This window comes from Dryobates pubescens, chromosome 40 (genome assembly GCF_014839835.1).
Source record: "Dryobates pubescens isolate bDryPub1 chromosome 40, bDryPub1.pri, whole genome shotgun sequence".
In the NCBI taxonomy this organism is placed as follows: Eukaryota; Metazoa; Chordata; class Aves; order Piciformes; family Picidae; genus Dryobates; species Dryobates pubescens.
Window position 1 is genome coordinate 29059 of NC_071651.1, and position 26016 is coordinate 55074.

At 64.4% G+C, this 26016-nt stretch overlaps 1 protein-coding gene across 1 annotated transcript; it reads left to right on the plus strand.

Moving 5' to 3' along the window:
• Window positions 1-114: 114 nt before the first annotated feature.
• SENP1 (SUMO specific peptidase 1) lies at window positions 115-22849 on the plus strand. Its single transcript, XM_054177323.1, has 19 exons — window positions 115-224; window positions 3177-3238; window positions 3585-3645; window positions 3730-4126; window positions 4738-4807; window positions 5358-5523; window positions 6938-7091; window positions 7615-7718; window positions 8253-8497; window positions 9614-9668; window positions 9958-9996; window positions 11042-11126; window positions 11753-11905; window positions 12573-12704; window positions 13713-13916; window positions 16102-16181; window positions 21345-21429; window positions 22272-22367; window positions 22767-22849. The coding sequence occupies exons 1-19, from the start codon at window positions 115-117 to the stop codon at window positions 22827-22829; spliced, it is 2361 nt and encodes a 786-aa protein (XP_054033298.1). The 3' UTR covers window positions 22830-22849.
• The last annotated feature ends 3167 nt before the right edge of the window (window positions 22850-26016 follow it).

Here is a 26016-nt window from a genome sequence, read left to right on the forward strand (position 1 = left end):
ATAGAGAAACCCCAGAAAGCAGCAGAGGCTAGCACTGACCTGCGACACAGCGAAGAGGCAAAGAGCTGCACCAGCCACAGCCCTGCACTCACGCGTTTTAAAGCATCCGGCGCCATGTTGTTGAGGGCGGTGCCGGCTCGGGAGGGCGGTGCCGGCTCGGGAGGGCGGTGCCGGCTCGGGAGGGCGGTGCCGGCTCGGGAGGGCGGTGCCGGCTCGGGAGGGCGGTGCCGGCTCGGGAGGGCGGGGGCGATCTTGGGCAGGGCGGCAACCTTTAGGGGAGCGCCGCCGGCAGCCGGGCTAGGAAGGTCGCCGTCGTGCGGAGGGCAGCGCTGTCTTGGTGCCCCCCGACCCGTTTACGTGTCTCCAGACCCCCTCTGTCACCTCACACGCACAGCTTCCCGTGGGTTTTATTCCCCTCCAAGACTGTTGAGTTCTGAGCAGCTGAGGAGCCCTGGGGAACACCCGTACAGAATTGTTCCTCCGAGAGCTGTCAGAAAAACGTTCATGCCCCCAGCAGGCAGAGCTTCAGAGCAAAAGCCTTCTGTGATCATTCTGTTTAGCTCGGCACCAGCTGCAGCTGTCAGCATTACCAAGCTACAGAGTAATGGCCTCCTCCCAGTGCCCTCCCAGTCCCAACAGTTTCCTCCCACCGAAGGACCGGGAGAGAACTGGAAGCGACTGGGAAGAAACTGGGAGTGACTGGGAGGGCGCTAGGTGGAATCTGGGAGGGAAGGAGGAGGAAACTGTCAGAGACTGAAAGAAAACTGAGAGGAAACTGGTAGAGACTAATAGGTAGTGGAGGCTCAGGTGGGAGGCACTGGGAAGAACTGTGAGAGAGCGCAGAGGGAACTGGAAGGGACTGGGAACAACTGGGAAAAAAGTCCCAAACAGGACCCTAAATTGGCCCAAATGGCCCCAAAGTAAACAGAGCCCAAACTGGGGTGATCTGGACCAATGGAGCCAGTGGAAGCACTTCCCACCTAAACTGCACTGAGTGATGAGAGCGCAGCTCTGCTTTCCCGCTCCGGGAAATCTGCCACGCTGCCAGATGAGAAGGAGACTGGGAGGGACTGAAAGGAACTGGGAAAGGACTAGGAGAGATTGGGAGGGGACTGGGGAATACTAAGGGATAACTGGGAGGTACTGGGAAGGGCTCTGAATGGCACTGGGAAGAACTTGGGGACTGTGGAAAGACTTTGGGGCAGTCTGGAGAGGCTCAGGGAGGCACTGGGGGTTATGGGGAGATACTCCCAGTGCTCCCAGTGCTCTCCCAGTTCCTCCCAGTGACGTCTAGGGCTTCCAGTTGGGTTCTGACTGCTTCCAGTTGTTCCAGTTTCCAGGGAAACACTGGGTGTACCAGACAGGAGAAACAGAGATAAAGGGCCAATTCTGTCATCACTTACAGTTCCACACTTCAGTCATTATTGCATGCATTAGAAGCCCAGAGTTCCAAGTACCACTGGGACCCTTCCTGACACCTACAAACCCTTTACAACCTGCCTGGACCCCTCCACAGCCTCCGAGAGCCCCCCAAATCCATGCCCCCTCCTCCAGCCCACTTTCCACCTCGTCCTTTTTACCCTGCAACGATCCCATTCAGACCCCTCCAGTAGCACCCCCAAAACCCTGACACCCCCAGACAAAGCCCTTCCAAATGCTAGGGACCCTTCTGCACAACCTAAAGCCGTTTGTAGCCTGCCTGGACCCCTCCAGAGCCCCCCAAGCCCCCAAAATCCATGCTCCCTGCCCCCCTCCGCCCAGTTCCCAGCTCATCCTTTCAGGCCAGCTATGATCCACTTCAGGACCCCCCATCGCCCCCCCAAAACCCTGACACCCCCAGACAATCCCCTATAGAATTCTCAGGACCTTTCTGCACACCCTCAAACCCTTTTTAGCCTGCCTGGATGCCCCAAATCATCCCCCAGAGCCCCCCAAATCACTGCCCCCCGCCCAACCCACAACCCAGCTCGTCCTTTTTAGAATAGAATAGAGTAGAATTAACCAGGTTGGAAGAGGCCTTTGAGCTCATCCAGTCCAACCTATCACCCAACACTATCTCATCAACTAAACCATGGCACCAAGCACCCCATCCAGTCTCTTCCTAAACACCTACAGTGATGGTGACTCCACCACCTCCCTGGGCAGCACATTCCATTGGAGAATAACTCTTTCTATGAAGAACTTCTTCCTAACATCCAGCCTAAACCTCCCTGGCACAGCCTGAGACTGTGTCCTCTTGTTCTGGTGCTGGTTGCCTGGGAGAAGAGACCAACCCCTACCTGTCTACAACCTCCCTTCAGGTAGTTGTAGACAGCAAGAAGGTCTCCCCTGAGCCTCCTCTCCAGGCTAAGCAGCTCCAGGTCTCTCAGCCTCTCCTCATAGGGCTGTGCTCCAAGCCCTTCACCAGCTTTGTTGCCCTTTTGCCTGCCTAGCCTGAACTCCTTATGCTTAGTTTATCCCACAACATACAAATACACACACAACCACCCCACTCCAGAACACAAAGAGTTGCACAAAAATGCAGTATATTATAGCAGTGCTCTGTGTGATTTTGATGAGCAGCTCTCAAACACTAAAGGATCGAAGATCAGTTTGTTTTCACAAGTCTGTATTCAAGTAATGTTGAGAAGGATTTCATTTCACACTGTAATACAGCCCCAAGCATGATCAAAGTTTGCAGACCCACAGCCCTCTTTCTGTGTAAGTGCACTTAAAAAGCGAGGGGATGAGAGTGATTTGTAGGGTACCTTTCAAAGACAGCTCATGAATGAGTCTGCATGAGATCGCCTTTGGCCTGCTAGAAAACTGCCATCCCCCCAGCCCAGCCCAGCACCCAGCTCCTCCTTTTTCCCCTGCAATGATCCCATTCAGCCCCCCCGAGATCCCCCCAAAACCCTGACACCCCCACACCAACCCCTACGGAATTGGAAGGACTCTTCTGCACTCCCTCAAACCCTTTGCACCCTGCCTGGGTTCCCCCATCGCACCCCAGAGCCCCCCAAATCTATCATCCCTCCCCTCAGCCCAGTTCCAAGACTATTCTTCTAGCCCCTTCCAGACATCCTCAAACCCTTTTGACCCTAAGTGGACCCCCAAATCACCCCCCCAAGCCCCCCAAGCCATACCCCGCCCCCAGCCCAGTTCCCTGCCTATTCTTTTTCCCTCGCTTCCATCAGTTTCCGGCCCCCCCCGAACCTCCCCATAACCCTGATACCCACAGACGAACTCCTGCGCAATCGTAAGGACCCTTCTGGACGCCCTGAAACCCTTTTGAGCCTGCCTGGCCCCCCCCGCGGCGCCCAGGGGCTGCAGGCAGAGGCAGGGTTCGGGGAGCTCCCGGGAGGGGATCAAAGGCTTTGAGGTCCTGCGGAAGCCTCACAGCTCCTTAGGGGTCCCTGGGGGCGGGGGGGGGGGCGGGGATCAGGGGCGGGGTGGCGGCCCCCTGGGGGGGGGGGGGGGGGGGGGGGGGGGGGGTCTTGGGATGGGTCCCCGGGAGGATCCGCATGGGATCGTGGCGGGGGTACAGTAACGTCACTTCCTGTTCCGCCCATTCCCGGAGTCCACTTCCGCTTCCGCCGCCTCAGTACCGGCTGCCGCCGAGCCCGGGAAAGGCGCGCGCGCGCCCCGGGGGCGCTTCCGCTTCCGGTAGGGACGGCGGGACCGGGCCGGAGGGCAGCGCAGGGCGCGGCGGCAGTGCTGGGCCTCGGCCGTTGGCCGCTTCCCGCCGAGGCTGCGCCGCGGGCCCCGGCCGCGCTCGGCGCCGCAGCGCTTCGGGCCGGGCCGCTTCCGCCCGGCGGGGCCCCCCCCGGCCCGTCTCGGGGGCCGCCTGCCGGGGCCGCGGCTCCGCCTGAGGCTTTTTCGCTCGTTGCCTTCGTTCCCAGAGGCGAAGCCGGTGCCGGCCGCCGCGCTCCTGTCCGGGCGGCTCCTCGGGACGGCGCCGCCGCTTGTCCTGCGCTGTCCCCGGGGCGAGGCGCCGAGGGGAGACTCTTCCTCCGATGCGGCCGCGGAGCCCATGAGGATGGAGGGCCGGGACGCGGCGCGGGGCAGCCTGGGCTCCGCGTTCAAGGCCTTTCCCCTGCCCGCCGCTGCCGGCCTGCAGGACCCGCGCTGCCGGCCCGACACTAAGGTACCGACACCGGCGCAGCCTCGCCCGGGGCTCGGCGTGGCAGCAGCGAGCCGCCCGTGGCTCGTTGTACGTGTGGGACCTGGAGTTGGGGGCTTCTGAGAGCGCCCCCCCGGTGCCCCCGTGGGTCAGAGCTGCTGCTCTTGAGCCCAGCCCTGGCTGGGGGCTGTGGGAGCCTGGGGGCTGTGTCCCCTGCAACGCTGCTGCTCCCTGGGAGCCTCAGGGAGAGCCTCAGTAGTTACCGAGGGGGGCGGCAGCCCAAAGCCTGCCTGGCATCCCCCACTGGTTGGCAAACCCAGGGCCGGCTGTGCTCAGCTGAGGGCCTCTGCAGGTCTGGAGGCAGTGGCAGAGCTCTGGAGCTGCTCTGCCCTGCCTGAGCTGAGCTTGGAGCTGGGCTTCAGTCCCCTCCAGGGCAGTGTGCCCAGCCCCCTCAGAGGGGAGTTGAGTGGGGCTGGGCCAGCAGGGGACCCTCTGGCTGCCTCTGCAGCCCAGCACTGGGGGGTCTGGCAGCCATGGTCACTAATTGCTGGTGGGGTAATGGGGCAGGGGCTCAGGGGCAGGGCTGAGCTGTGCTGTGCTGGCTGCTAACAGAATCCTGCCCTTTCCTCACCCAGTTCTTACCCAAAACCAGCAGGTTTGCCTGCCCAGCTGGCAATGCATCCTGTGCCCTCAACTACAGCCCAGGTAAGATGTTGGCTCCTGACTCAAAGTAGCCAATTTTGGCTGTGCCTTCCCCAGAGAATTTAAGGGAGGTTCTTCTCTTTGGCCCTGGGGGGCAAGGAGGCCCCAGGGGGGTCCTGGGGGCAGCCAGAGGAGTGTGACCAGCAGGGCAAGGGAGGTTCTGCTGCCCCTCTGCTCTGCCCCAGGGAGGCCACAGCTGGAGAAGGGCTGGGGAAGGGCTGGAGAGAGGCCAGAGGGGGCTGGGAAGCAGCTGGGGGGGGCAAGAGGCTGGGGCTGGCATCTGCTGAGTGGTGCCCAGGGCCAGGCCAAGGGGCAGAGAGTGGAGGGCAGGAGGAGGAAGTTGTTTGGGGTGAGGCTGCTGGAGGCCTGGAGCTGCCCAGAGAGGCTGTGGAGAGCTTCCAACCCCTCAGGGCACTGTGCCCCTGGGCAAGGGGCTGGGGGAGCCCTGCTGGGGCAGGGAGGGGTTGGGGCTGGGGGCGCTCCAGAGGTCCCTTCCCACCCTCCCTGTGCTCTGTGTCTGTCTCCTGATCCCTGTCCTCTTTCTCCTCTGCAGAAATGCCCTGCCCTGAGGGCTTCCAAGCAGCTGGGGAGCAGCCTGGGGGCTTTGGCTCCAGTGCCAATGGGCAGTGGAGGGGTCTGGGTCCCCCCTCGCTGGGCTGCAGCCTGCAGAAGCCAAGGCTGAGCCGAGGCTCCTACCTGGAAGCTCGCAAGACCCCCAGGTCTGTACAGCCTCCCCACAGAGCCCTGCTGGGGTCCCATGGGGTTCCAGGGGTGGGGGCTCATGGCTGGGGCTGGTGGACGCTTCCCTGGATGGACAAACTGTCCTCAAGGGTGGTGGGGAAGGGAGAGGACTCCAGCTGGGGGCTGGGCACCAGGGGTGGCCCTCAGGGCTCAGTCCTGGGCCCAGTTCTGCTCAAGGCCTGCAGCACTGAGCTGGGGGAGGGCCTGGAGCCTGCCTCAGGCTGCTGCAGATGGCTCCAAGCTGGGTGGGAGCTGAGCTGCTGGGGGGGCTGCAGGCTCTGCAGGGGCCCCCCTGGCCAGGCTGCAGCCATGGCTGAGGCCAGTGGCAGGAGGTCAGCAGGGGCTGGGGGCTGCCCTTGGCTCACAGCCACCCCAGGAAGGCTCCAGGCTGGGGGCAGAGGGGCTGGGAGCTGCCCTGGGGGACAAAGGAGCTGGGGGAGGGTTGGTGTCAGCAGCTGGAGAGGAGCCAGGGGGGGCCCAGGGGGGCAAGGAGGCCACCAGCAGCCTGGGCTGCAGCAGCAGCAGGGCAGGGATGCTGCCCCCGGGCTGGGCACTGGGGGGGCACAGCTGGCAGCCTGGGGGCAGCCTTGGGCTCCTTAGGGCCAGGAGGACTTTGAGGGCTGCAGCAGGGCCAGGGAAGGGCAAGGGAGCTGGGGAGGGGGCTGGGGGAGAGGGCTGGGGAGGGAGGAGCGCCTGGGGCCAGCAGCTCCAGGTCAGTCACCCCCCCGGGCAGCTGGGGGAGGGGAGGACATCTTGGGGGGAGGGGTCACCCAGCCCTTGGGACTGGACTGTCCCCGCGGGGGCTCATCCCGGGGGTGGTGCCTGGCTAGGAGCTGGCAGGGGGGGTCCTAGCCCAGGCCCTCCAGGAGGGGGCTCCTGGTGCCAGCTCTGCCGGTGCACAGCCCCGGGGGGGCCGGCAGGGGGAGCCGGTGCACAGCCAGCGCCGGCTGGGTCCCAGGGCAGCGCCTGAGCTGCTTCGGGGTCCTTGGGGAGGTCTCTGGGAGCTGTGAGGGGCTGTGCCTTGGGGACCCTGCAGCTTTAGAGGTCCTTGGCTGAAGCCCTTGGGGAGAACCTGGGGGGAGGTCCTGGGTCTTTTGGGGGGGGTGCTGAGAGTGTTTGGGGCCTTGGGAGCTTTGTGATCTTGGCTTTTGGAGCCCCTGGATTTTGGGGTCACTGAGCTTTGGGGGGGGCCCGGAGGGCTTTGGGGACCAGCCCTTTCGGGGGGTCTGTGGCTGGGGTCGGTGCTGCCCCAGGCCCTGGGCGCCGCTGGCAGCTTCCTCCTCGGCTGCCTTCGGGGCTGGGGGCGGCAGCCAAAGGCTTTGGGGCTCGGCCCGGCGGAGGGTCCGAGCTGGAAGGGGTTTGGCTGATTCCCTCTCCCCCTGCCCCTGGCAGCTCCAGCAGCCTTGGGGGGAAGCCCCCCCCCCACTGCCACGCCTCAGCCTTCCCCATCAAGCCTGCTCCCAGCCCGGCCTGGAGCGGGCCCTGCCGCCGCAGCCTGCTCAGCCCCAAGAAGACCCCCAGGAGGTTCATCAGCACAGCAGAGGAGGTGAGGAGGAGGAGGAGAATCCAACCCCAGAGCCAATCCTTTAGGTTGGGGAAAGGCCTTGAGGGTCATTGAGTCCCAGCCCTTTCAGCCAGCGCTGCCAGGGCACCGCTGAGCCCTGGCCCTCAGCACCACGTCTGCAAAGCTGGGGGCTGAGCTCTCCCGTCCCAAGTGATGGCATAGGGGGGATGGCCTCAGGCTGCCCCAGGGCAGACTCAGCTTGGCCATGAGGAACGATTTCTGCCCCCTGAGGCTTGGCCCAGGCTGCCCAGGGCAGTGCTGGAGCCCCCAGAGGGGTTCCCAAGCCCTGGAGCTGTGGTGCTGAGGCCTTGGTGCTGCCCTGGGGTAGGGCTGGGTAAGGGTTGGACTCTCCTGAAAGTCTCCCCCAGCCCAACCAAATCTCTGCATCTTGCCCTGGCTGAGGCCTGGCAGGAGCCCAGGGGGGGCTGCACTCAGTGGGGGTTTGCTGCTGCCCCTCTGTGCTGCCCCTGGCTGCTTGCTGAGAGCCTTTGGCTGCTCCCTGCAGACTGTCCGGGAGGAGGAGCGAGAGATCTACAGGCAGCTGCTGCAGATGGTCACAGGGAAGCAATTCTCCACCTCCAAGCCCTCTGCCCTCTTCCCCTTCCACCTGTGAGTATCCACATCCCTCTCCCTTCCCCCCCATCACCCCTGGTGTCCACCCAGGCTGGGGGTGAAGGGCTGGAGAGCAGCCCTGGGGAGACCTCCCCTGCAGGGCTGGGGCAGCTCTGGAGCCCTCAGCACAGGCAGGGACCTGATGGGGCAGGGCCAGAGGAGGCCACAGCAGTGCTGGGAGGCCTCTGCTGGGGGTGGTCAGCTCCAGGGAGACCTTCTGGTGTCCTTGCAGGGCTTGAAGGAGGCTCCAGGAGAGCTGGAGAGGGACTTGGAGCGAGAGGGTGAGGGGTGGTGGCCTCCAGCTGGGGGAAGCTGGATTGAGCTGGGACAGGAGGAGGAAATTCTTCCCCGGGGGGTGGAGAGACCCTGGGACAGGCTGCCCAGAAGGCTGGGGAGGCTCCAAGCCTGGAGGTGTCCAAGGCCAGGCTGGATGAGGCCCTGAGCAGCCTGGGCTGGAGGGGAGGATGGGACAGGAGGAGGAAGTTCTTCCCCTGGTGTCCACTGGGAGCTGACTTCTCTCCTTCTCCCTAGCTCCAGGTGTTCCAACTCCACCAAGCCCACCCTGAAGGAAGCTCCCAGCACCAACTCCAAGCTGTTTGAAGCTCCCAGCATGGCACCAGCAGGCCCCCCAGTGACCAGCACCCTCCCAGCCAGGGAGCAGCACAAACCACCCCTCTGCTCCCCCCCCAGCTGCTCCCCCAGTATCTTCCAGTCCAGCAACTCCAGTGCCCAGCACCAGCAGGACAAGCCACCAGCACCCAGCACCCAGTCTGAAGGTAACAGCAGCCAGGGCTGAGCCCTGGAATGGCCTTGGCCTGGGAGGGAGCTCAAAGCTCAGCCAGCTCCAGCCCCTTGATGCTCTTTGGCAGCCACCAGATTGTTCCTCTGGCCTCTTCCTCATGGATCCATGGAATGGGCTTGGGTGGGAAGGGAGCTCAAAGCTCAGCCAGCTCCAAGGCTGGCTCCACCAGCCCAGGCTGCTCAGGGCCTCATCCAGCCTGGCCTTGGACACCTCCAGGCTTGGAGCCTCCCCAGCCTTCTGGGCAGCCTGTCCCAGGGTCTCTCCACCCCCCGGGGAAGAATTTCCTCCTCCTGTCCCAGCTCAATCCAGCTTCCCCCAGCTGGAGGCCACCACCCCTCACCCTCTCGCTCCAAGTCCCTCTCCAGCTCTCCTGGAGCCTCCTTCAAGCCCTGCAAGGACACCAGAAGGTCTCCCTGGAGCTGACCACCCCCAGCAGAGGCCTCCCAGCACTGCTGTGGCCTCCTCTGGCCCTGCCCCATCAGGTCCCTGCCTGTGCTGAGGGCTCCAGAGCTGCCCCAGCCCTGCAGGGGAGGTCTCCCCAGGGCTGCTCTCCAGCCCTTCGCCCCCAGCCTGGGTGGACACCAGGGGTGGAACCTCCTGAGGCTGACCTGGCCTCACCTCTCCAGCCTGGCCAGGTCCCCCCTGGATGGATCCATCCCCTCCAGCCTTTCCCCTGCAGCTTGGTGCCACCAGTTTCCACCTGGGCACTGAGCCACTGCCCACCATGGAGTCCAGAGGGGCTGCTGGGGGTGCCCTGAACCTTTTGGGGTGTCTGCTGCAGCCCCAGCACCCAGGCTCAGCAGCTGTTGATACCAAACCTTCTGCTTGCTCCTGGGGGGTGCCGGCAGCCCTTGGGCTGCTTCCTCTCGTCCCTAACCAAGAGCTCCAACCCCCCCCTTTGGCAGGGGCCTTGCCTGGGGCCTTGCTGAGCCTCCTGAGGTTCAGCCTGAGCAGATCAAACCTCCAGTGAGACCTCCCTGCCCCCCCAGATCCTGGGGAACCTCCTTGTGGCCTCCTTCCTGCCCTGGGGAGGAGGAGTGGGGATTGTGAGGTGACCTCACTCCATGACCCTCCTCCTCCTTCATCCTAGGTTCAGACTCTGTCATTTTACTCAAGGTCAAGGATCCCAGGACCCCAACACCAAGGTGAGAAGCTCTCTGGTGGGGTCTGGAGGGGATGGGTTGGCTTCCACCAGCCCTTGGGTGGAGGTGAGGAGGCAGAGGAGGGGATGAACAGCAGCCAGGGAGGAGGGGCGGGGGGGAGAAGGGTTTGGTGGTGGAGAAGCTTGGGTGGTGCCTCAGGAGCCTCATGGGAGACCAGGAGGGCCCTGGCAGATGTCTGCAGCTCTCAGGTGGTCTCTCCTCAACCACTTCCACCCTTTCCACCCCAAGGAGGACACTCAGACCCCTCTCTCTCTCCCTTCTGCCCCTCTAGCCTCCCGTTCTTCCAGGCAGAGCTGTGGATCAAGGAACTGTGAGTGAAGACCTTTGCTGCTCTGGGCCCCTGCTGTGAGGAGATGAAACCTGGGGCAGGGCTGGGCTGGAGGGACCAGCAAGGGGTACCCAGGGCAACCTCCCCTGCAGGCAACAGGGATGGCCCCAGCCAGAGCCACAGACAGCCTGGCCAGGGCTGGGGCAGCTCCAACCTCTGGCCAGCCTGGGGGGCTTCCAGGGCTTGGGTTTCCACCACCTCTGGCCAGCCAGAGATGGGTCCGGAGCTGGGGCAGCTCCAACCTCTTTGGCCAGCCTGTGCCAGGCACTGCCCAGCCCTCCCCAAGCCCCTTCTCTCCAGCCCAAATCTGCATTCAAACTATCCCCTGCTGCTCCTGTCCCAGCAAGACTTCCTGAAAGGCCCTCCCCAGCCTGCTTGAGCCTTGGAAGGCCACCAGAAGGTCTCTTTGGGAGTCCTCTCCTCAAGCTGCCATCAGCTGGAGCTCCTCTCCTGTGAAGACAGAGAGCTGAGGGATTGAGAGCCTGGGCTGCAGCAGCAGGAGTGTGGCCAGCAGGGCCAGGGAGGGGATTCTGCCCCTCTGCTCACACCACAGCTGCAGCTCTGGGGCCAGCTCTGGAGCCTCTGCTCCAGGAAGGCTCTGGAGGGGCTGGAAGGTGTCCAGAGCAGGGCCAGGAGGAAGAGCAGAGGGCTGGAGCTGCTCTGAGCACAGCCTGAGAGAGGAGAAGGCTCCAGGGAGACCTTCTGGTGGCCTCCCAGGGGCTGCAGGGGGCTCCAGGGAAGCTGGGGAGGGACTTTGGAGGCTGTCAGGGAGGGAGAGGACTGGGGGAGAGGGAGCAGAACTGGAAGTGGGGAGACTCAGAGTGGCTGTGAGGAAGAAGCTCTGCCCCAGGAGGGTGCTGAGAGCCTGGCACAGGCTGCCCAGGGAGGTGCTGGAAGCCTCAGCCCTGGAGGTGCTCAGGGCCAGGCTGGAGGGCGCACTGGGGGGAGGGGTCCCTGCCCCTGGGCTGGGGGTGTCCCTCTCCAGGGCCTGGCTGAGCCCTGAGAGCCTCCTGGTGCTGCCCTGCAGGACCAGCGTCTACGACTGGCGCGCCCGGGAGCGCTGGAGGCAGATCGAGGAGCAGAAGGCTTTGGCCCTGCAGCTGCAGAGCCAGGTAGGCAATGCAGGGCTCCAAGCCCTGCTGGCAGCCCCTGGGCAGTGGGGACCCAGAGGGTGACTTCCCTGGGCTCTGGTTGGGCTCCACTGCTTCCTCTGCCCCTGGGGGTGGTCATGGGTGGGACAACTGAGGAGCACTCCATGAGTGGTTAGCGGTAGCTGGGGGCTGGGGGGCAGGGGCCAGGGCCAGGCTCTGCTCCGCTGCAGCTGGGGCAGGCCAAGGGGCAGGGGGTGGAAACTGCAGCCCAGGAGGCTGCAGCTCAGCACCAGGAGGAACTTCTGTCCTGGGAGGCTCCCAGATCCCTGGGGCAGAGGGGTTGTGGAGTCTCCTTCCCTGGAGCCTCTCCAGCCTCACCTGGATGTGCTCCTGAGGGACCTGTGCTGGGTCCTGCCCTGGCAGGGGGGGCTGGGACTGGATGACCTTCAGAGGTCCCTTCCAGCCCCCAGCAGCCTCTGAGCCTGTGACAGAAGCTTTGTCTCCAGGTCCCTTCCCACCCCTCCTGGCTTGGTGTAGCTCCCTCAGAAGTCAGAATCATAGAATCCAGCAGGCTGGAAAAGAGCTCAGGGCTCCTCAGGCCCTCCCTGGGGGCTTGGCAGCAGCTCATGGGCAGCTTTCTCCTGCAGAGGCTGCAGGAGCAGGAGCACTCTGTGCAGGACCTGGTGGAGCTCAACCTTCGAGTGCCCCTGGAGAAGGAGATCCCTGTGACAGTGGTGCCTGAGGAGAAGGAGGATGCCAGAGCTGCTGATGGGGAGGAGGAGTTCCCTGAGATCACTGAGGTGAGGCTGGGGGCCACAGCAGGGGCAGAGGGGGTCCCAGGAGCGGGTGTGGGCCAGAGCTTCTCCCTTGGCCAGCTGCAGGGAGCTGTGGAATTGCCCAGGCTGGAGAAGGCCTCCAGGGTGATCCAGTCCAGCCCTTAACCCAGCCCTGGCCCTCAGCAGCACAGCTCCAGGGCTTGGAAAGGCCTCCAGGGATGGAGACTCCAGCACTGCCCCTGGGCAGCCTGGGCCAGGCCTGGGCCAGCCTCAGGGGGCAGAAATTGCTCCTCATGGCCAAGCTGAGCCTGCCCTGGGGCAGCCTGAGGCCATCTCCCCCTGTGCCATCCCTTGGGACAGGAGAGCTCAGCCCCCCCTGGCCCCAGCCTCCTCTGCAGGGAGCCAGGAGGTCTCCCCTCAGCCTCCTCTCCTCCAGCCTCAACCCCCTCAGCTCCCTCAGCTGCTCCTCCCCCCCCAGCCCTGTTGCCCTGCCCCAGGCCCTCAGCCTCCTCCTTGGAGCGCGGAGCCCAGGGCTGCTCCCTGGGGCAGTGGCTTGGCCCTCGGAGGAGCAGAGACTGGGCCTGGCCTGGGAGTCCAAGCCCTGTGTGGGGCCCAGCCCTCTGCCCAGCCCTCTGCCCAGCCCTCTGCCCAGCCCTCTGCCCAGCCCTCTGCCCAGCCCTCTGCCCTGCAGGAGATGGAGAAGGAGATCAAGAATGTGTTCCGGGGCGGGAACCAGGACGAGGTCCTGAGCGAAGCCTTCCGGCTGACCATCACCAGGAAGGACCTCCAGACCCTCAGCAACCTCAACTGGCTGAATGATGAGGTGGGGAGGCTGCCCCTGGGCCTGCCAGCACTGCCAGCAGGCTGTGCTCCCCAGAGGGGCCTGCTGGGAAGGCAGAGAGCTTGAGGTGCTGAAGGGCAGCCTTCAGCTGCTCCTCCCTCCCCAGCCCTCTCCCCCAGCCCCCTCCCCAGCTCCCTTGCCCTTCCCTGGCCCTGCTGCAGCCCTCAAAGTCCTCCTGGCCCTGAGGAGCCCAAGGCTGCCCCCAGGCTGCTAGCTGTGCCCCCCCAGTGCCCAGCCCAGGGGCAGCATCCCTGCCCTGCTGCTGCTGCCCACAGCACTGCTGCTGCAGCCCAGGCTGCTGGTGGCCTCCTTGCCCCACTGGGCCCCCCCTGGCTCCTCTCCAGCTGCTGATACCAACCCCCCCCAGCTCCTCTGCCCCCCAGGGCAGCTCCCAGCCCCTCTGCCCCCAGCCTGGAGCCTTCCTGGGGTGGCTGTGAGCCAAGGGCAGCCCCCAGCCCCTGCTGACCTCCTGCCACTGGCCTCAGCCATGGCTGCAGCCTGGCCAGGGGGGCCCCTGCAGAGCCTGCAGCCCCCCCAGCAGCTCAGCTCCCACCCAGCTTGGAGCCATCTGCAGCAGCCTGAGGCAGGCTCCAGGCCCTCCCCCAGCTCAGTGCTGCAGGCCTTGAGCAGAACTGGGCCCAGGACTGAGCCCTGAGGGCCACCCCTGGTGCCCAGCCCCCAGCTGGAGTCCTCTCCCTTCCCCACCACTCTGTGGGCCCAGCCAGGGAAGTGCCCTCCAGCCCCAGCCTGGCCAGGAGCAGGGAAGGGTAACCTCCAACCATGGCCATGGTGAGGTCCAAGCAAGCCCAAAGCCTTCCCCATCCTGAGCTCCTTCTGCATCTGGGAAGCTCTTTGAGGTTGGGAATCCCCCGGGGGGGGCTGGGTGTCAGAGGGGCCAGGTGGAGGCAGAGCCTCCCTGTGGCCCTGCCCCAGCTCTGCCTGGGGCTCCAGCACCTCCTGGATGCTTTTGCTTCCCTCCCCCTGCTGCAGATCATCAACTTCTACATGAACCTGCTGATGGAGAGGAGCAAAGAGAAAGGGCTGCCAGCAGTCCATGCTTTCAACACCTTCTTCTTCACCAAGCTGAAGACAGCAGGGTACCAGGCAGTCAAAAGGTGGACCAAGAAAGTGGACATCTTCTCTGTGGACCTCCTCCTGGTGCCCATCCACCTGGGAGTCCATTGGTGCCTAGCAGTGAGTGCTGCAGCCCTTCACAGCTGCTCCTAAGCCATTCAGCAGGCCCCAGGGGACCCCTGCACAGCTGTGGAGCCAGGCAGGGGGCAGGGTTTGGTGTGGGGAGGGGCTGGGCAGGGACCCCTGGGGCTGCCCCTGCACAGGGGCACGGTGCCCAGGGGGGGTTGGAAGCTCTCTGCAGCCCAGGGCCGGCCCCAGGCCTCCTCCAGCTGTGGCCTCCCTGGGGCAGAGCAGAGGGCAGCAGAACCTCCCCTGCCCTGCTGGCCACACTCCTCTGGCTGCCCCCAGGACCCCCCCGGGGCCTCCTTGCCCCCCAGGGCAGGCTGCTGGCTCCTGGGCACCTTCCTGTGCCCCAGCACTGCCAGGCCCTGCTCTGGGGAGCTGCTGCCCAGCCCTCAGCCCTCCCCTGCTGCTTCAGGAGCTGCTCCCTCCCCTTGTCCTGAGGCTCCTCTGGGTGGGCTCTCAGCCTCTGAGGAGCTGTTAAGCTTGGAGAAGGAGGTCCCAGCCTGGGCTGGGTTTGAGAGGGAGATTCAGAGCTGTCCTCTGCCAAGTGCTGCCTCCCTGCAGCCACCAAGGTCCCCTCAGGACAGCCCTTGTGTGGAAGCAGATCTCCATCTCCACCTTCCCACAGCCTCAGGCTTTCAGAGCTGCTGCCCCAGGGAGAGTGCAGAAGTGATGTGGACAGCAGATAGCAGCTGGCCTGGGACCTCCTGGCCTGCTCTCTGTCCCTTCTCTTGGCACCAGGCTGGGCACATCACACCTGGCTCCTGGACCTGAGTCAGCCTCCTCCCCCTCCTCCTCCTCACATTCAAGCTGCTGGGGTGGAGATCACAGAATGCTGGAGCTTGGAAGGGACCTTTCTGAAGCCCTCTTAAAGGTCCAACCCCCCTGCAGTCAGCAGGGGAAGGAGGCCTCCCCCAGCCCCCTGCCTGGGGAAGCCAAAGCATGGAGTGAGGAGCAGGGCAGGTGGAGCAGAGCTGCTGTAAAGTGAGCTGGGCCCTGGACAATGAGGCTGACAGAGCTGCTGTGTTCTCCTGGGCTCCCCTGGGGCCAGCCTGATGGAGAGATTGGAGGTGGTTCCAGCAAGACTGCCATAGGCTGCAGGGGGAAGGCTGCTGAGAAGTCCTCCCAGAGCCTTCTCTGGCCTCAAACCCTGGCTGGGGGCTGAGAGGAGCCCTGAAGGGAGAGACCTGCTGGGGGCGGGGGGAGGAGAAGCTGCCCAGGAGCCAGCAGTGCCCTCAGGCAGCTGAGTGCTGGGCTGCAGGCAGGGCAGGGTGGGCAGCAGAGGGGATCCTGCCCCTGGGCTCTGCTCTGCTGGGAGCCAACCTCCAACCCTGCCTCCAGCTCTGCTGTCCCCAGCAGCAGAAGGACACAGAGCTGCTGGGGGAGGCCTCAAAGATGCTGCCAGGGCTGTGAGCAGCTCTGCTGTGAGGCTGAGGGAGCTGGGGCTGTGCAGCCTGCAGGGGAGAAGGCTCCAGGGGCACCTCAGAGCTGCCTCCAGGGCCTGAAGGGATCCTGCAGGAAGGCTGCAGAGAGACTTTGGCTGCAGACAGGCCCAGGGGGAAGGCTGTGGAGCTGCGGCAGAGCAGGGTCAGAGTGGAGCTGAGGCAGAAGTTGTTCAGCAGGAGGCTGCTGAGCCTCTGGCCCAGGCTGCCCAGGGAGGCTGTGGCTGCCTCCTGCCTGGGGGTGCTCAGGGCCAGGCTGGATGAGGCCCTGAGCAGCTGAGCCTGGCTGAGAGGAGTCCCTAGGCACAGAGCTGGCAGGGCTGGCAGGGAGCTCAAGGCTCAGCCAGTCCCAGCCCCCTGCCCTGGGCAGGGAGCCCTCCCCCCACAGCAGGCTGCTCACAGCCCCCTCCAGGGCTGAGGCTTCCAGCACCTCCCTGGGCAGCCTGTGCCAGGCTCTCAGCACCCTCCTGGGGCAGAGCTTCTTCCTCACAGCCACTCTGAGTCTCCCCATTTCTAGTTCTGCTCCCTCCCACCCAGTCCTCTCCCTCCCTGACAGCCTCCAAAATCCCTCCCCAGCTTCCCTGCAGCCCCTGGGAGGCCACCAGAAGCTCTCCTGAGGTCCCTTCCAACCTGAGCCATTCTGTGACCTGGTCTCAGCTTGCTGCTTTCCCTCCCCAGGGAAGTCTCCTGGCCTGGGGGGTGAGTCCCTGGTGCCCTCTGACCACCTTCTCCCCGTGCAGGTGGTGGACTTCAGGAAGAAAACCATCACCTACTATGACTCCATGGGGGGGATCAACAGTGAGGCCTGCAGGATCCTGCTGTGAGTAGCTCCTCTGTGAGTTGTGCCTCTGGAGGTCTCAAAGCTGCTGCTGCTGCTCCCTCTGCCTCTGCCCCAAGCTCCCTGCCAAGGGCACAGTCCCCAGCTGGCTCCTGGAGCCTCCTGGCTTCCATGCTTGGTGTCTCAGCCCAGCCTGCTGCTGCTCTCTGCAGTTCCCCAGCAAGGGGAGCCCCATGCTGGGCTCCTGCCTGCTGCTCAGCCCAAGCTCTGGTGGTGCCCTCCTGGCTTCAGGCCAAACCTGACCCCCCCCTGGACAGAACAGGAGGCTTCCAGAGTCACCTTGGCCCTCATGGAGTGGTTTGGCTTGGAGAAGACCTTCAGGGTCACCCCCAGTGCATCCAGGCCTGAGGCTAACCCCTGGCCATCAGCAGCTCATCTGCAGGTCTTGGAGACCCCTTCAGGGCTGGGGACTCCACCAGCACCTCCCTGGGCCAGGGCTGGGAAACCCTTCCAGGGGAGAAGTTGCTTCTGATGGTCAAGCTGAGCCTGCCCTGGGGCAGCCTGAGGCCATCTCCCCCTGTGCCATCCCTTGGGACAGGAGAGCTCAGCCCCCCCTGACCCCAGCCTCCCCTCAGGCACTTGCAGGGAGCCAGGAGGTCTCCCCTCAGCCTCCTCTCCTCCAGCCTCACCCCCCCCCAGCTCCCTCAGCTGCTCCTCCTCCCCCAGCCCTCTCCCCCAGCCCCCTCCCCAGCTCCCTTGCCCTTCCCTGGCCCTGCTGCAGCCCTCAAAGTCCTCCTGGCCCTGAGGAGCCCAAGGCTGCCCCCAGGCTGCCAGCTGTGCCCCCCCAGTGCCCAGCCCGGGGGCACCATCCCTGCCCTGCTGCTGCCGCTGCCCACAGCACTGCTGCTGCAGCCCAGGCTGCTGGTGGCCTCCTTGCCCCCCTTGGCCCCCCCTGGCTCCTCTCCAGCTGCTGACACCAACCCCCCCCAGCTCCTTTCCCCACCCAGGGCAGCTCCCAGCCCCTCTGCCCCCAGCCTGGAGCCTTCCTGGGGTGGCTGTGAGCCAGGGGCAGCCCCCAGCCCCTGCTGACCTACCATGGCCTTCCTGCCTGGCCAGGGCCCTCTGCAGAGCCTCCAACCCTCCAGCAGTTCATCTTCAGGAGGAAAACCTCAGCCCCTGAGGGCTGAGGCTTCTCCTTTGGTCCTCAGGGGAATGGCAACCTCTGGCTCCTGCTTCAAGCTGCAGCTTGCCTTGCCTGTGGCCAGGATCAGCTCAGCAGCTTGGCTCTTGGTTTGGAGGAGGCTCTGGGGGGCTGTGGAAATGTTCCTGGCCTCAGGACCAAGGCTCTGTGTGAGCCTCCTGAGCTCCAGCAGCTTGTCCTGGCCACAGTGATCCCTGCTGGCCTCCAAGCCCAGGGCACACCTTGGTTCTTGCCAGTCCCAGGGGGCTGCTGGGGTCACCTTTCTGAGCTCTGGCAGAGATAGGAGCTGCCAGGTCCCACCCAGAGCTCTGCTCCCATGTTTGGAAGCTGCTCTGGTGGGAATGTGATTAGAGATGAAGCACTTGGGGCAGGGGGGGATGAAAGCTTTGGAGGTGTGCAGTGACTGAGGGGCAGCCAGGCTGGAGCCTCCTCAGCTCCCAGGGTGACTGCCTCAGGCTTGACCCCAGCCATCCCTTCTGCTTCTCATCTCCAAGTGACTTGAGGAATCTGCTGCTGAGGCCTCCTGGCAGTGGGCAGAGGCCTGCAGTGGAGCTGCCACTCAGCCCCAGGCCTGGAATGTGAGGAATGAGAGAAGTCAAACCCAGTGCAGGCCCCCTCCCCACCTCCCCCTCCCCATTTCCAGGCTCTTTAACTCCACTCTTGGTCCAGCCCAGGAGCTCTGTGCTGTGCTCTCCTCCAGAAGCTCTTTCAGTGGTTTTGGCCTTCTCTGAGGTTGCTCCAAAAGGTGGGAAAGGGGAAAGTAAGAAGTCAAAGGCCCTCAGGACCCAGCAGAAAGTTAGCTCAGGGCAGCCTCTGGGCTTAGCTTTGGGGCTCTGTGGCAGTGCTGGGGGTGGGGGCAGAGCCCCCTGGATCCCATGGACACACCTGGGGAGAGGAAGCAGCTGGGAGGTGAGAAAGGGACTCCAAAAGTCCCTGCCTGGGGGCTTGGGGTGAGGGGGAAAAGAAGGAGGTCCTCCAGGGGGTGTTCAGGAGGCAGCAGAGGTGACAGAGCCCTAGGGGAGGTGGAAGGGGGCTGGGGGGGAGGGAGGAGCCAGGACCTTGCAGCTCAGTCTTGCCCTGGCTGTAATTTCTCTCCCTCTGTTTCCTTTTAGGAGGCTTTTATTGGTTGAGTGGCAGTGGGAGGATCCCACCTGGAAGAGGGGACCGAGGTCCTAGTCATGGTTAGTGACCTTTTCCTGCTTGCAGTCCTGACAGCTTCCTACCAGTGGTGTCCTCCCATTGACCCAGGCCTCCAGAGCAGGGAAACTGAGGCACAGGGCTCTGCTTGAGTGCAAGGGGGGCAGGGCACCCCACTGCTTGGGGTGGGAGTGAGTAAGGGACACCCCCTCCCCCCAGACTGCTTGTGGCTGAGTGGCTGCTGGGGCTTGGTCAACAGCTGAGGCTCTCCTGGGGCTTGGGGGTGAGGTTTGAGGAGGCTTGGGGGGGAGGAGTGCAGGGGAGGAGGAGTTGGGGTGAGGAGGAGGCTTGGGGGGGAGGAGTGCAGGGCAGGAGGAGGCTGGGGGTGAAGGTAGGCAAGGAGGCCTCCAGGGGAGCTCTGGGGAAGACCTGAGGCAAGCTGCAGGCTCTGGAGGCCTCCCTGGGTGTGCTCCTCAGGGGGCTGTGTCTGGCAGGGCTCTGAGGGAGCTGCCAACCCAGCTCCAGCTGGAGAAGGAGGTTGAGAGCCTGCAGGGCTGGCTGGGGCACCTCAGGCCTCTCAGGTCCCCTGCTGAAGGGTTTCATGGCCCCCAGGTCACCATGGTGACAAATCCAGCAGCTGAGGTGGTCCCAGGACTGCAGGTGGAGTTGTTCCCTCCCCAGCCCCCTCCTAAAAGGTGCTTCAGGCTCTTCTCAGGGGCTGTGGTAGGACCTGGCCAGGCTGCAGCCATGGCAGGAGGGCACCAAGGGCTGGGAGCTGCCCTGGGGGGCAAAGGAGCTGGGGGGGGTTGGTATCAGCAGCTGGAGAGGAGCCAGGGGGGGCCCAGGGGGACAAGGAGGCCACCAGCAGCCTGGGCTGCAGCAGCAGTGCTGTGGGCAGCAGCAGCAGGGCAGGGATGCTGCCCCCGGGCTGGGCACTGGGGGGGCACAGCTGGCAGCCTGGGGGCAGCCTTGGGCTCCTCAGGGCCAGGAGGACTTTGAGGGCTGCAGCAGGGCCAGGGAAGGGCAAGGGAGCTGGGGAGGGGGCTGGGGGAGAGGGCTGGGCAGGGAGGAGCAGCTGAGGGAGCTGCGGGGGGTGAGGCTGGAAGAGAGGAGGCTGAGGGGAGACCTCCTGGCTCCCTGCAAGTGCCAGAGGGGAGGCTGGGGCCAGGGGGGGCTGAGCTCTCCTGTCCCAAGGGATGGCACAGGGGGAGATGGCCTCAGGCTGCCCCAGGGGGGGCTCAGCTTGGCCCTGAGGAGAATCCTCTCTGGAGGGAGGACCTCTGCAGCTCCCCCACCCCAGGGGCTGTTTGCTGGCAGGAAGCTGTGCTGAGGCCAAGGCTTTGTGGCTCAGGTTTCCCAAGGCCTGGGGAAGATTTCCTGCTGCTAGCAGCCAGTCACCTCCCTGCTGCTGCCAGCAGCTCTTCTGGCCCCCTCCAGCCCTGGCTGCTCCTCTCCCAGCTTGCTGCCTGCAGCCACCCCGGGGAGGAGGCTGGGGGTGAGGTGGTGCCAGGCCTGGAGGTGGCTCCTGGCCCTCTGTGGTCACCAGGATCCCACAGTGGCAGGGGTCAGAAGGGGCCTCTGGAGGTGACCCAGGGCAAGCCCCTGGCAGGGCAGGGGCAGCTCTGAGCCCACAGCCAGGGGGCTTTGGAAGCTCTCCAGGGATGGAGACTCCACCACCTCTGGGCAGCCTGCTGCAGGCTCTCCACCCCCTGGCAGTCCCTCCCCATGCTTAGGTGGAGCTCCTGAGGGCCAAGCCTGTGCCCCTGGGGGTGAGCAGAAGGGCTCTGCAGAGCTGGGCATCGCTCCTGGGCACCAGCAGCCCCCAGAGAAGCTCTTCAGGGCCAGGTAGAACCTCCTGGCTCCATCACCTCCTCTCCTGGGGCTCCTCCTGGGCCACCTTGCTGGCTGTGGCCTTCCTTTGGCTCTGCTCCAGCTCAGGCCAGGCTGTGGGGGAAGCTTCCTGGGGCAGAGGAGAAGGGCTCAGGACCTGGCAGCTTTCCTCCCTCTCCAGCCCTGGGCCCTGGCTCTGGGGCTCCTCTCTGCCTGCTGGAGATGTTTCCCCTCCCACCCCACCAGCCCTTCCTCCTCCTCTGCCCCCTCCTTGCCTTGATCCCCTGGTGGGGCTCTGCCCAGGGCTGGCTCCTCTCCCTCCCCAGGGCTTGGTCCTTCCTTGAGGAAGATGAAGGTCATCTGCCCTCCTTCCTCCCCCTTCCCAGAGCCATTTCTGCTGGGGGTGGATGCAACCAGCTGCCAGGGACCACTGCTGGCTCCTGGGGACTCTCCCCCACTGCCATCCCCCAGGCCTTCCCCTCCAGGCTGCCCCCAGCCTGGCTCTGTGCTGCCACTGCCCTGCCCCAGCTGCAGGACCCTTGCCCTTGGCCCTGCTGAGCTTCCTGCCCAGCACCCTCTGGATGGATCCTTCCCCCCAGCCCAGCACACAGCTGGGGGCAGCTCTGCAGCCTGCCCTGCTCCCCTCTCTGGCTGCCAGGACCTTCCACTTGGCCTCCTTGACCCTCCTGAGCTTGGCTGCTGAGCTTCCCTCTGCCCTCAGCTGCTCCCTGCTGCCTTTGGCTTTGTCCTTGGTTTCTTTACACCTTTTTTGCCTCTTCCCTTGGCAGCTTCTCTCTTTCTTTTTTGGGGGGATGAACTTTTTGGGTCTCTTCCTCCTGCCTTTGGCTGCCTCCAAGCCCAGCTCTGCAGAGCCTCTGTTCTGCTGCAGGTGGCCAACAAGGAGGTGAAAAACAAACTAAACCTTGGCTCTGAGCTTTGAGTTGAGCAAAGCTGCCAGGAGGAGACCTTGGGTGAACCCCAGTGTGGCAGCCTGGAGCCTTCTCCCTCAGCCTCCTCCTCCTCTTCTCTTCCCCCAGGCAGTACCTGAAGCAGGAGAGTCTGGACAAAAAGAGGAAGGAGTTTGACACCAATGGCTGGGCCCTGCTGAGCAAGAGGAGCCAGGTAGGTCGGGGGAGACTTCCCTCCTACAGCCTTTCTGCCTGCTGGGAGCTCTCCTGCTTGGTTCCTTGCTGACCCCACAGGCTCTGAGAGCAGGTCCCAAAGGCTTTGGTGGCAGCTGCTCTGCCTGGGCCTTCATGAGCTCAGGGGGGACCTGGTGCCGCCTTCAGTCCTGCTGTCCACTCTCTTGTGCCCTTGGTCACACTGTGGAGTCTTGGAAGGGGTAGGGCTGGAAGAGGCCCTTTGGGATCCACTCCAGCCCTCAGCCCAGCAGTGCCTCAGGGCACCACCAAGCCCTGGCCCTCAGCACCACAACTCCAGGGCTCTGAAACCCCCCCCAGAGACTCCAGCACTGCCCTGGGCAGCCTGGGCCAGGCCTGGGCAAGCCTCAGGGGCAGAAATTGTTCCTCATGGCCAAGCTGAGCCTGCCCTGGGGCAGCCTGAGGCCATCTCCTCTTGTCCTGTCCCTTGGCCCTTGTCCCAGGAGCCCAACCCCCCCCCGGCTCCAACCTCCCCTCAGGCACTTGCAGGGAGCCAGGAGGTCTCCCCTCAGCCTCCTCTCCTCCAGCTTCAACCCCCCCCAGCTCCCTCAGCTGCTCCTCCCCAGCCCCTTCCCCAGCCCAGGCTGCTGGTGGCCTCCTTGCCCCCCTGGGCCCCCCCCGGCTCCTCTCCAGCTGCTGACACCAACCCCCCCCCAGCTCCTTTGCCCTTGGGGCAGCTCCCAGCCCTCTGCCCCCAGCCTGGAGCCTTCCTGGGGTGGTTGTGAGCCAGGGGCAGGCCCCAGCCCTCGGTGCCCTCCTGCCACTGGCCTCAGCCCTGGCTGCAGCCCTGTCCTGCTGCTGCAGGAGATCCCTCAGCAGATGAATGGCAGCGACTGTGGGATGTTTGCCTGCAAGTATGCTGACTGCATCACCAAAGACAAACCGATCAACTTCACCCAGGTGAGCCCGGCCCCGGCCCCCCGCCCCCCTCCAGCCCCCCTGCCCCCTCTCTCCCTCGGGGCCCTCCCTTCCCCGCCCTCCCTTCCCCGCCCTCCCTTCCCCGCCCTCCCTTCCCCGCCCTCCCCTGCCAGCCCTCCCCTGCCAGCCTTCCCCTCCCTCCCCTGCCAGCCCTCCCTTCCCCTCCCTCCCCTGCCAGCCCTCCCTTCCCCTCCCTCCCCTGCCAGCCCTCCCTTCCCCTCCCTCCCCGCCTGCCTCAGGCTCCCAGCCCTTCCCCTGCCCTGTGCAGCCCTGCAGCCCCTTCGGCCTCTTGCCAGCCCCCAGGGGGTGCCTGCAGGGCTGCCAGCAGCTGCTGCTGCCCCAGGAGGCAGAGCCCTGAGGGTCTCCCTGCCCTCTCCCCAGCAACACATGCCCTACTTCCGCAAGAGGATGGCCTGGGAGATCCTGCACCGGAAGCTGTTGTGATGCCACCCACCCTCCCCCCCAGCCTGAGGGCTTTGGCCTTGGCTCTTTCCCCAGCCCAAGTGCCCAAAGCTTTCCCTTTCTCCACCCTCCTCACCTGAGTCTCCAAGGAGCTGCCCACAGCCCCGGGGGGCTGCAGGCAGGGCCCAGCCCCAGAGCCTCCCTCCTGCTCTGGGGGAGCCCTGGACCAAGGGGCAGCAGAGCCCTGCAAGAAGCACAGTTTGGCCTTCTCCTCTGCTTGGCTTTTGGGGTTGGTTTGGGGGGCTTGGGGTGGGGTTTGCTCCCCTTCTCTCTAGGTTGGGTTTTGCCCATTGGAGCTCTTCCTGCCCCCTGCCTTTGGGGTTCCTCCCCCTCCCCTCTGAGGGTTTCTCTTCTTGGGGCTTCTTTTCCTTCCCCCTTCTCCCCCTGGGGCTTCTTTTCCCTCCCCTCCTCAGGTGAGGTCTGAGGCCTGGGGCTGGCTTTGGGGCCGGGTCTGAGGCCTAGGGCTGGCTTTGATCTCCTCCAGGCTGCATTCTCTTCCCCCAGCACAAGCTCTGCCCTGGTCCTGGGGTCAGAGCCTGGCAGCCTCTCCTGCTGCAGACCCAAAGCCCTCAGCCCCTTTGTGAGGGTTTTTTGGGGGGGTTCACCTCCTTTGCTCCTTTCTCCCCCACCCCCAGCTTCTCCAGGGGGGCTGCCCCCTCCCCTTTCCCCTGCTCTAATTTATTCTCCAGTGGAGCTGCTGGGAAGCTTTGGGAAGCTCCTGGAGAGGAATTCCTTGCAGAGGCTGAGGAGAAGCTGCCCTCTCTCCTCCCTTTTTGTACTTCCAGGCTGATTTTCTATGGGTTTGGGGTTGTTGGTTTTTTGCTTTGCCTCCTCTAGTTTTGTACCAAACCTCTTCCCTCCTCCTCTTCCTCCCCCTCTTTCTCCTCTTAGGTTGGGTTGTTGCCCCCCTCCCCCCCGTGTGTTTTATACCAAGTTCATTTATTACCTTTTGTAATCTTGGACTTCCAGAGTGAAGCTCTGAGGGGAACCAAGCAATTAAAAATCATTTTTCTGGCCTCCTCTTCTCCTTTGGGTTTGTTCCTGGGGGAGGTGGAAGCAGCAGGGAGGCTTGGGAAGGGACCTTCCAGGCTGCCCCCTCCCAGTGCAGCCAGCAGGGATGATCCCAACCTGAGTCCCCCAACCAAACCTGCCCTGGGCTGGGGGCAGCCATGGGGCAGCTCCAAGCTCCTCTGGGGAGCCTGGGCCAGGCTCTCACCACCCTCAGCAGGAAGAATTCCTCCAACCCCAACCTCTGCCAAGTTCAACCCAGAAGGGTCAGGGCTGGAAGGGACCCCAAGGCTCAGGCAGCTCCAAGCCCCTGCCCTGGGCAGGGAGCCCTCCCCCCACAGCAGGCTGCTCACAGCCACCTTCAGGGCTGAGGCTTCCAGCACCTCCCTGGGCAGCCTGTGCCAGGCTCTCAGCACCCTCCTGGGGCAGAGCTTCTTCCTCACAGCCACTCTGAGTCTCCCCACTTCCAGTTCTGCTCCCTCCCTCCCAGTCCTCTCCCTCCCTGACAGTCTCCAAAGTCCCTCCCCAGCTTCCCTGCAGCCCCTGGGAGGCCACCAGAAGGTCTCCTGGAGCCTTCTCCTCTCTCAGGCTGTGCTCAGAGCAGCTCCAGCCCTCTGCTCCTCCTCCTGGCCCTGCTCTGGACACCCTCCAGAGCCTTCCTGGAGCAGAGGCTCCAGAGCTGCAGCTGTGGTGTGAGCAGAGTGGAGCAGAGGGGCAGAATCCCCTCCCTGGCCCTGCTGGCCACACTCCTGCTGCTGCAGCCCAGGCTCTCAATCTCTCAGCTCTCTGTCTTCACAGGAGAGGAGCTCCAGCTGATGGCAGCTTGAGGAGAGGACTCCCAAAGAGACCTTCTGGTGGCCTTCCAAGGCTCAAGCAGGCTCCTGGGTCCCTTCCAGCCTGAGCCATTCTATGACCAGCTTGCTGCTTTCCCTCCCTGGAGAAGTCTCCTGGCCTGGGGGATGAGTCCCTGATGCTCTCTGACCACCTTCTCCCTGTGCAGGTGGTGGACTTCAGGAGGAAAACCATCTCCTATTCTGGGAGGCAGTCAGCAGTGAAGCCTCCAGGGGTGAGGCTTCCACCTCCCCCTTGGGCAACCTGGGCCAGTGTCTCACCACCCTCCTGGGCAAGAGCTCTTTAATGTCCAATCTGAATCTCCCCTCCTCTAGCCTGGATCCATTGTCCCTCCCTGGCACCCTAAGAAGTTCCTCCCCAGTTTTCCCACCACACCAACCCAACCCCTCCCAGGATTCTGTGACCCAAACCCCTCAGGGGACCAGGACAGGAAGCTCCAAGAAGAGCAATGAGAAGCAGCCTGCTCCAAACAGAGTCCAGGCTTGAGAGAGCCTCTTCCACCCTCCCAGCCCCAGCCTCAGGGCCGCCCCTGGTTTGTCTGCCTCGCTCCCAGGTTGCAAATGGCTCTGTCAAAGGCAGCCTGTGCCCAGCTGAGCCTGCTGCAGGCCCTCAAAGAGCCTCCCAGCACCAGCACCACCTCCTTCCCCAGCTCCCAGCCTGCTGTGGCCACCAAGAATGCATTCAGCATTGATCCCTTCCCTCCTTCCCAGCTCCTGCAGGGAATAAATCACAACCCTGCCGGCCAGCCTGGGGCTCTTTCAGGTCATGTTGACTTTCTCCTCCTCCTCTCCTGATTCCTAGACATCAGCAAAGCCTTTTTGCCTTCCTTCCTTCTTTCTGCCTTCTCCCTCCAAAGAGCTCCTTCATGGAGCTGCTCCTGGAGCACTCCTGGAGCCAGCAGCAGGCTTCTGCAAACACCTTCGGTGCTGTCCCCCACCCCCAGGCCTCAATGCTTCATTCATCTGCGGCTCGCAGCCCTGCCCACAGGCTGCCGGCTCCCTGCCCCTCGCCGGCCTCCCCCTCCTCGGCTCCCCCCAGCCCCGCCAAGGGCTCTGGCAGCTCCTCAGCCTTCTGCTCCCCTCCTTCCCAAAAGGCCTGGAGAGGGTTTCTTGTGGGTGTCGAGGTGGAGGGGAGGAGCAGAGCTGGGGCAGGGGCAGCTGGAGCTGCTCCAGGTGCTGCAGGGGGAGGGGGTCGCGGAGGGATGCTCCAGGTGCTGCGGGGGGGGAGGGGGTCGCGGAGGGATGCTCCAGGTGCTGCGGGGGGGGAGGGGGCAGGGGGAGGGATGCTCCAGGAGGGATGCTCCAGGAGC